This window comes from Schistosoma mansoni, assembly GCF_000237925.1.
Source record: "Schistosoma mansoni, WGS project CABG00000000 data, supercontig 0041, strain Puerto Rico, whole genome shotgun sequence".
Taxonomy (NCBI): Eukaryota; Metazoa; Platyhelminthes; class Trematoda; order Strigeidida; family Schistosomatidae; genus Schistosoma; species Schistosoma mansoni.
Genome location: NW_017386027.1, coordinates 230,626 through 239,798, shown reverse-complemented (window position 1 = coordinate 239,798; position 9,173 = coordinate 230,626). Strand labels below are relative to the sequence as shown.

The following is a 9,173-nucleotide window of genomic DNA, read 5'->3' as shown; positions in this document are numbered from 1 at the left end:
TGAATAGAATCTGCAATTTTTCAACGACTAACAAATTATAGCACACAACTATTTTTATTTATTTAAACACATAAATATTGGTACAAGGAAGCACCAGATAAATATGCGCCACACAAATCTCATTTGATTTGTGTAAGGGCTGTGATACTGCCCAGGTGCCCAAACTGAAGCAAGTGGTTTTCTTAAGGGACCACACCCGGAGCCTTTGACCTAACGATCCGATCCACAAGACAGTGGAGCATCGTGAGGAGATGCAGTGCCATGGTAGCCAGTGACCAACAATTGATTCATACGCCACTTGTTCAATAAGGATAGTGGGGCCCATGTGAACCATTGGTTTGAAATCAAGGTTTTTCAACTCCCCTAGGTGAACTTTCCGTGTCCACCAACCCGGTTAAAGCGCCGGACATTCGCTTTCGTCCACTCAATTTCGTAAACAACACCCCTGCCACTGTGAGAAGGCAGTGAGAAGGACTTCCCTGACGGAGGCTACATACACGTGGTCATGTGAGAACATTTCGAGAGGGAGAGCGGACTCTTCCCACTCTCGGCCGTACCAGAGCATTTCCGGGGCAGCAAACAATTAAGAAAAATGTGTTTACTGAATATATATACAATATCAAGAAAAAGGTCCAAATTTACAAAATCAATTTTTCTTAAAAAAAGTTACAAATCAAAGAACAGAGACAATAAATAACCGGCATCAAGTTGAGAGCACAAAAGAATGGAAAGACAAATTACGTAATCTCTCTCTCTCACACACACACGTACATACAAGTTTGTTCACATGTCTGTCTGTATACCAATCTATACATCCATTAATTGTATATGTCTATCAAACTATCAATAAAAGGTATGATAAACATGTGTGTGTACGGACACTAAGTGTGATAGACATATCCATTTATGATTATTATTATATATAATATATCTATTGCCAAATTGATAATTCATTTTCATAATCTATTTGATTTTCATAATATAATTTAGATAAATTTTCAATGGCTATATGACCGCATAGAACACAATCATTAGCAATGATTTCATCGAAAATATCCTAGACAAGAGAAGAAAAGAAAAATGGACATTAAATATTTTATTCATTAAATAAAATCCTATGCAGATCAACCCCCCCCCCCCAAAAGCCTTGGTACAGCCAAGGGTGAAGAGAGTCATCTCTCCTTTGAAAAACGCTCTCACATGGACACGTGTATACAATCACTGTCACGGAAGTCCTACTCACTAACTTCTCGCGTTCAAGATGTTGTTTACGAAATTCAGAGGACGAAAAGCGAACGTCCGGTGCTTTAACCGGTTTGGTAGATACGGAGAGTCCACCAAGTGGAGTTAGAAAATCCTGATGTATGTATGTATGTCAATGTTTGACGAAATCCTTAATTTTCTAGTCTGCTTAACTTAATTTTCCTTCAATTCGATACTTGCTAGCTAAGATTACTTAAAATTGTGAGGAAACTGGTAATTACTGATGAATTTTGACTTGGGTCACTTAGTTTTACAATCTGAGACGTTAATACTGAGCTATATGGGCCACAATTGATATGTTGTAGGACAGATATTTAAATTGATTGGTTACTGAGATCTGATTAATGTTGTGTTTGTCTATTCTTCGGTGCGGATTGCAGTTATAACTTGTTAACGACTGTTAACTAGTACGAAACTCATGTTTAGGATTTCTTACTAATCACCTAAAGCATCCGGCATCTAAATAACGTGCATGTGATTTGAAGTGATGTAGTGGCGCGATATCTAAGTCGAGTCAGATCGTATGCTTATTGTCATCGAAATCCTCGTATATAATTATCGACTTAAACCGCGTTAGCGAAGAGAGAAATAAAATAAGTTAAATAAGAGAATGAATTTTGAATAGGTATATTTTGTACACATTGATTCAAATAGCCAGCCAGAGAAACAAAGTAAAGGAAGTGAAGAGTAAGGAGATGAAGTGACGCTTAGCGAAGAAGCAGAGTGAGTCAACTCGATCTAATCAAGATATTTATGGTCAGACCACGTGATGAATGAGTTAAGCAACTGACACACATACGATCATATGAAAAGTCAGATTTAATAAGCGAATAATCAACATGGTCAAAATGTGGCTTGAGGAGAATGAATAAATTGGTCTATCCTAAAGCTAGAATAACCTATATATGATTGACGTAGTACCGGCCACTACAGTTACCTCGACAAGTGGGCAACAGTGCAACCTGACTGATAGAATTCGATTAACATTAACGTCTAGATAAACATAACATTGATCATTACTGAGTAATTATTCAATGAATTAGTCTATTATTAAACATGTTTAAGATAATAACTGTAGTCATTTACTACCAATTGTGAGAAACTCCTTAACCGACTGGACCGATAAGAATAGATCAAATGTAGATGAACAGAACGCATCTTCAAGTGATTTTACGAAATGAAAAAAATTAAGTTGCAAATCAAATCAGTGGGATAACTAACTTCAAAGTTACTTATAGATGAATTATTTCCAAGATTTTGAGATTCTAAAGCTTTTGACAATTTTGAATTTTCCTCTGCTGATAAATACGGTTTCACCTGTAAAAAATAAGAAAATGGAAGAATGATTTTGATTGATTTGAACAAGTTAACATGTATAGTAATAATGACGATGAAAATGGCTGTATTACCCGTCCTCTATGGTACTTTATATTTCACTGAGTCGTACAATACTATGTAGACAATACAAGACAAGTAGTTTTGTATTGAGTAACGAATATGTAAGCAATACTGATATAGATGTAGGTCTACTAGATGGAAACGGCAAATCAGTTGGTGAGGTAGTGACTAAGGTGGTTGCCATATATATCATATGAGATTAACTGTTGTCTTGAGATGCTAGTCGACATAACGTACAAAGTTCGTCAATCAGAATTTCTATTATGATTTGTTTCTACCACGCGTCTGCTATTCCAACAATAGTTGAGAGCCCTTAACTTTGAACAATGATACGTTCTGGTAGGCACAAATAACCTTGCCCGATATAAGCTATATTGCTACTGATCGCTTATTTACAAGTCTTGAGTCCGAAAAGTCAGCAACCAGCTTCTACTGTATGCGTATTTCAATCATTCAACTCAATCAATAACTATCTCAAACACCCATTAGCTTACATGGAAGGATTGTCAGGCCGCACAGCATACTGAATAAAAAATCGTAATTTAAACCCAGGACCATGCCATAATTGACAGAGAGCGAAGCAAACAAACCCATAACAATAGTTGTTAATAGGTTCACTGGAAGCTTATTATAAGGAGAATGTAGAAATACAATAATAATAACTTGAAAATAGTTTCCAAAGTTCTAAATTTTCCAAAACTTGTTTCACTTTGATACTAAATACCGCTTACTTCAAAGTGTGATATATGCTGTCGTACGAGTAAGCTGCAAGAAATTTCAGAGCGGTTTAACCAAGATGTAGCACCAGTTCATGACATCATTCAATGTTGAACTGTCATGTAGATAGATACAAATTACCTGATTAGTATCTACGCGATTACAGTAACCAAAGGTTGAATACATTTGATGACATGATTCAGAATCGGTCACTATTGTGACCGATGAATATTACTCTTTCTTTTAAACCCATACATTTTATTTATCGCATTGTGTTGCTCTAGTGTGTAGAAACTTGGACTGATACACAGAAGTGCCAAGTTCTACATTTCCTATGACTAGTTGAAGAACAGTTAATTTGTAAACTGCCAATCAATTCACTTAGTATTGTTTGTTTGAATCTTCCCAATGATGTTTAGGACTGCAATTGATCAGTCTCTTATTGGCATATGTGCATATTGCCTCGAATTAGCCTTAATTGACAAGCATTGTAGGCAAAGATGGATAGTGGCTAGCACTAGAATGTAAAACGCACTTTTCGTCCTATTTGAAACTCGTCAGCTGGATATGCCTGCATCATATTTCTAAGTGAATAACGCGATAGTGTTTGGATCGAATGGGTTTTGGATCCGATTCTTAGAGTGAACATTAACTCTGGTATGCAGGTACACCCAGCTGATGAGTCCCAAACAGGACAAAGCGCGCGTCCGAAAATCAACTGCTAGCCGCTATCCATCTTTACTTATAAGAATGAAATGTTACATAAAAGATATCTTGCAAACGTTACTTTTTTAATGATAAACAACCAACCTTTCCATTACTTACCAATTCAGTGAGACAACTTATATGAAAGTTATGACCACATGGGAAAACATAAAATGCACGTAGAGTTAAAAGATGATTGCAATGAGTACAACGTGAATCATTCTCTATAATTTCGTATCTGTAAATACGAAACCAAAGAGAGATAGAGAGAGAAGTAAACAATCACTGTGAAAAACAAAACAGGATATAACCAAATTGAGTATAATGACTAAAGGAATATATAAAAAAACTGTTGTGTACTTGGAAAAACGAACTTCCGTATATGTACATATCTTCAAAACGAAGTTGTGGAGATTATTAAATTTCATTGAAACCATGAACCGATCAATGTTAGACCACTATTGAAAAGCTGAAAGCACTGAATGATCGTTTCGTCCTTGTGTGGGACTTTCAGCAGTGTTCATTCACGATTCCACTTGGAGAATCAAACTCAAAACGTTGCGTTTCGCCCACGAATGCTTTGCCTGTAGACCAGTGAGTCAGTATCGATTGGTATTAATGCCTAACGCCAACCAAAGACACTGTGAGACCATCTTCCGTTGCCTTCAATGGGTAGTTGCTTCACACCCGATATGGTTCAACTTCTGGAGTTCTAGTGAGAAACCGTGATCAGTGGAACCAACGTGTCGAGTGTGAGGCAGCTACTCGCAGTAGAGACAATGGAGGATGGTTAACCAATGTCGTGGATCGGCTGAAGTCAGGCATGAACATCATTTGATGCCGGATCAATGATCATTTCATTTTAATGGTTAGGAGATGGTTAATTTCTTTATGTGAACAATTCATGGTCAGATTATCTTATGATTGATTTTATAAAGCAGAAAACATGATTAAAACAACGAAACAAAACAAATATAGAAACTCATACTTGTCATTAAAATGTACCATTTACGTATCCAAATACTGTAACCAAGGGTAATTGTAAATGTTATAATAAAATTGCATGCAACACTGCATAGTACAACAAAATACAAATTATTGTCAACAGTAAAAGTGTGTAAAGAATGCAAAAAGATATGAAAAGAATGAACAGTAATTGGATAGAAGGCCCAGGACAGACAGTGAGTTGGAGAATGCTGGTCAACAGCCGATAGCTCCATTGAGGGTAACATGAGTAAGTAGGTAAGTAAGTAAGTAAGCTCTATGGTAGTACAAGTCAATATACAATACATTGTATAAAAGTATACAAATGAAAGAAAATGTGGTTTAAAATATTGAACGTGAAATATCTTTGTTCACCTTGACCCCATCATTTGATCACTCAATATATATGTATATAAGTTGTATATTATAAACTGTTTCTGTTATGCCCCATACTAAATTCACAATCATTAATCAGATAAAGTTCTTCTCATTATATTCATGGTTATTCTGAACTAATTTTGCCTATGACATGATAAGAATGATGGATTGGTGGAGAGTGTAGTACAACTGAAATATTGATCTTATTTTAGCTAGGTCAGCACAGACAACTTGAAGGCACAGGACGGCAATTTTGTCACAGTATGGGACTCATCAGCAAAGTACATCCAAGATCTCTAATTGCCGATGAGTTCCATCCCAAGATGAAACGGCAGTTCAGTGCTTACAGATTTTAATTGTGAGAATATAACACAATGTTCAAAAGAATTTAGTATTATTTTTACTACAATGATTGTATAATTTCGAAAATAAACTTGTTGAAAAGATTTACTCAACTGAATAAGTTGATTTATTTCCAATATCTCGAATAATCATCCAAACGCTTATTATTGAATCAATCACCAAAGGCCCACAAATGCAGTGGTACGATCGAGGGTGGGACAAGTCATCTGTTCTTCGAAAAATGCTTTCACATGGCCATATGTATATAGCAACTATCAGGGAAGTCCTACTCATTGACTTCTCTTGATGGAGTTGTTCTTTACGAAATTAAGAGGACGAAAAATATGTTCGATGCTCTAACCAGTTGGTGGATACAAAGAACACACAAAGGAGAGCTGGAAAATCACAATCTCAAACCAATGGTGCATGTGAGCGCCAGGATCCTTAAGAAACAGATGGCGTATTAACCTATTGTTGGTCACTGGCTGCCATGGGACTGCATCACATGAGGTTGTTCTACTGCCTTGTGGACGGAAGCTCAAGAAGTGGCCCTCCTAGAAAACTAACTGCTTCGATTTTGTCACTCGAGAAGTATCCTAACCCACAGACTAATTTAATGATTAGTGTGACCCATATACATTTTCGTGCTTCTTTGTACTAATGTCAATGTTTAAAAAAACATGTACATGATAAATACTGCGTATAAAGGGTTTAGTTTGATGGTATACTTCATGGTCACTACATACAAATGTAAATATTTGGAGAGAGAGAGAGAGAGAAAAAAAAAGGATCCAGGAACAATAGAAACTTACCTATATCGTAGATTATTCGATTGTGTACGTAATTCATCAATAGTTTTCATGGTACTTTGTATTTCATTTTTTACATTATCAATTCGTTCATTATACGAATCCAATGATGTACAGATCACGTCCTAATTATTGTAAATGGAAAAAAAGATACTACGACAAATAGATGAACAACAAGTAAACCAGAGAATTTGCGTAGAATGTAAGTTTAAGATGAAATACTTGAATTAAAAGCCCGGTACATCCACAGTGCAACAGTCAGTTGCCATACTTAGCCTCTGAATGCCCTGGTACGGCCGAGTGGGGAGAGTCCGCTCTCCCTCTCGAAATACTCTCATGCGGCCACGCGTATATAGCCTCTGACAGGGAAGTTCTACTCACTGCCTTCTCACAGTGGCCTTACTGTTGTTTACGAAATTGAGAGGACGAAAAGAGAATGTCCGGCACTCTAGCCGGGTTGGTCGACACCGAAAGTCTACCTAGGAGAATTGGAAAATCCTGATTCCAAATCAATAGTGCACATGGGCTCCAGTATCCTGAAGGAACCAATGGCGTGTGGATCAATCGTTAGTCACCGACTGCATCTCCTCATGATGCTCCACTGCTTTATGGATCAGACCTTTAGGTCAAAGGCCGCGGATGTGGTCCCCTAAGAAAACCACTTGCTTCAGTTTGGGCATCTGGGCAGTATCGCAGCTTTCACACAAATCAAATGAGATTTGTGTGGCGCAGATATATCTGGTGCCCCTTTGTACCAATATTTATGTGTTTAAATAAAAAATAAATTGAATGCAACTAGACGATTTGGACTTTGCAGATGACCTGGCTCTTCTATCCGAGACACATCAACAAATGTAGGCAAAGGCAAACAGTGTAGCAACAGCCTATGCATCAATAGGCCTAAACATACACAAGAGAAAAACCAAGATGCTCAAATACAACATGGAGAACAATAACCCAATCCTACTCAATGGAGAAGCTCTGGAACAGGTGGAAACTTTCACATCCCTTGGAAGCATCGATGACTAAGGAGGATCCGATAAAGGCGTAAAGAGGAGGATTGGCAATGCAAGTACAGCATTCCTACAGTTGAACAACATATGGAACCCAAAACAACTGTCAAACAACATCAAAGTCACAATCTTTAGTACAAACATCAAGACAGTTCTACTGTATGGAGCTGAAACACGTGGAGAACTACTACGACCATCATCAACCATGTACATGAATTTATAAACAATAATCTCCTCAAGATACTGAACATGCATTGACCGGATACTATTAGCAACAGTCTAGTGTGGGAGAGAACAAGTCAGCTTCCAGCTGGAGAGGAAATTATTAAAGGACGCTGGAAGTGGATAGGGCATACATCAAACTGCATCACATGGCAAGCGCTAACTTGGTATCCTGAATGTAAACGGAAAAGAGGAAGTCCAAAAGGCACACTGCGTTGAGTATTGAAGGCAGACATCGTGAGCATGAATAGCCGTTGGAAAGGACTGTCCAAGACAGAGTTGAATGGAGAATGTTGGTCAGCGGCATATGTTCCTCCACGAGGGGTAACAGGCGTAAGTAAGTAGTGTTTCACATTGATGATGGTAAGCATCTAAGCACCAGTTGACACGCTGACAAATAAACAACAATCAAGACCTCAACGCTTATTGGTCCTCAAACTCTTTCTGATACAGTAGTGACCAACAAGAAGACGAAGGGAGAAGGTAGATCAGTTCTATGTTGAACTCAATCTAATCATGAAACAACTCATATAATAATATATATACAACGGCTGACCACACAGAAGTACAATCAGAAAATTACAATGTGCATAAAAAGTGAAACAAAACCACAGTGAATAGGAGAATAACTAATTAACGATAAATCTGGAACATCCAATAGCTTAATCGTCTACTCATTACATAAAAAAAATATGAATTATAACAGTCTCAAAAGTGATACTTTGAGACTGTTTACCTCTTTATACCAAAATCATTCAGTAACTGGTTTTTGCCCAGAAACACAAACATTTCCATGATTCTGATCGACTTAAATGAACAGTATCATTAATCCCAAATGCCCTGGTACGGCCAAGAGTGAGGAGAGTCCGCTCTCCCTCTCTAAATGCCCTCACTTGGCCATGCATATATAGCCTATGTCAGGGAAATCCTACTCACTGCCTTCTTGTGGCATTAGTGTTGTTTACGAAATTGAGAGGACGAAAAGCAAATGTTTAACTCTTTAACCAGGATGGTGGATATAGAGGATCTACCTGGGGGAGTTGGAAAACGCTGATTCCAAACCAATGGTGCACATGAGCTCCAGTATCTTGAGGGAACAAATGGCGCATGAATCAATCGTTGGTCACCGGCTACCATGGGACTGCATCTCCTCATGATGCTCCATTGCCTTATGGATTAGACCTTTAGGTAAAAGGCTAAAGGTGTGGCCCCCCTAAGAAAACCACCTGGTAGTAAAATTCAATGATGGTTGTGATGTAAACTCTTGACTTGTAATCATTCTGTGAAGATTTATGAATTGAATCTAGTGCTATCAAGTACTCAAAATATATTTATGACTTCA

At 37.6% G+C, this 9,173-nt stretch overlaps 1 protein-coding gene across 1 annotated transcript in view; it reads right to left on the bottom strand.

Annotated features, from left to right (window-relative positions):
* Positions 1–931: 931 nt before the first annotated feature.
* Smp_142210 (vacuolar membrane protein related) overlaps positions 932–9,173 on the bottom strand; it is a gene marked incomplete at both ends in the record, with an annotated part of 40,262 nt that continues 32,020 nt past the window's right edge. Inside the window, 4 exons of the mRNA XM_018790651.1 lie at positions 932–1,057; positions 2,485–2,580; positions 4,204–4,321; positions 6,600–6,721. Of these exons, the coding sequence (XP_018646050.1) occupies positions 932–1,057; positions 2,485–2,580; positions 4,204–4,321; positions 6,600–6,721 (462 nt within the window). The remainder of the gene's footprint in view (positions 1,058–2,484; positions 2,581–4,203; positions 4,322–6,599; positions 6,722–9,173) is intronic.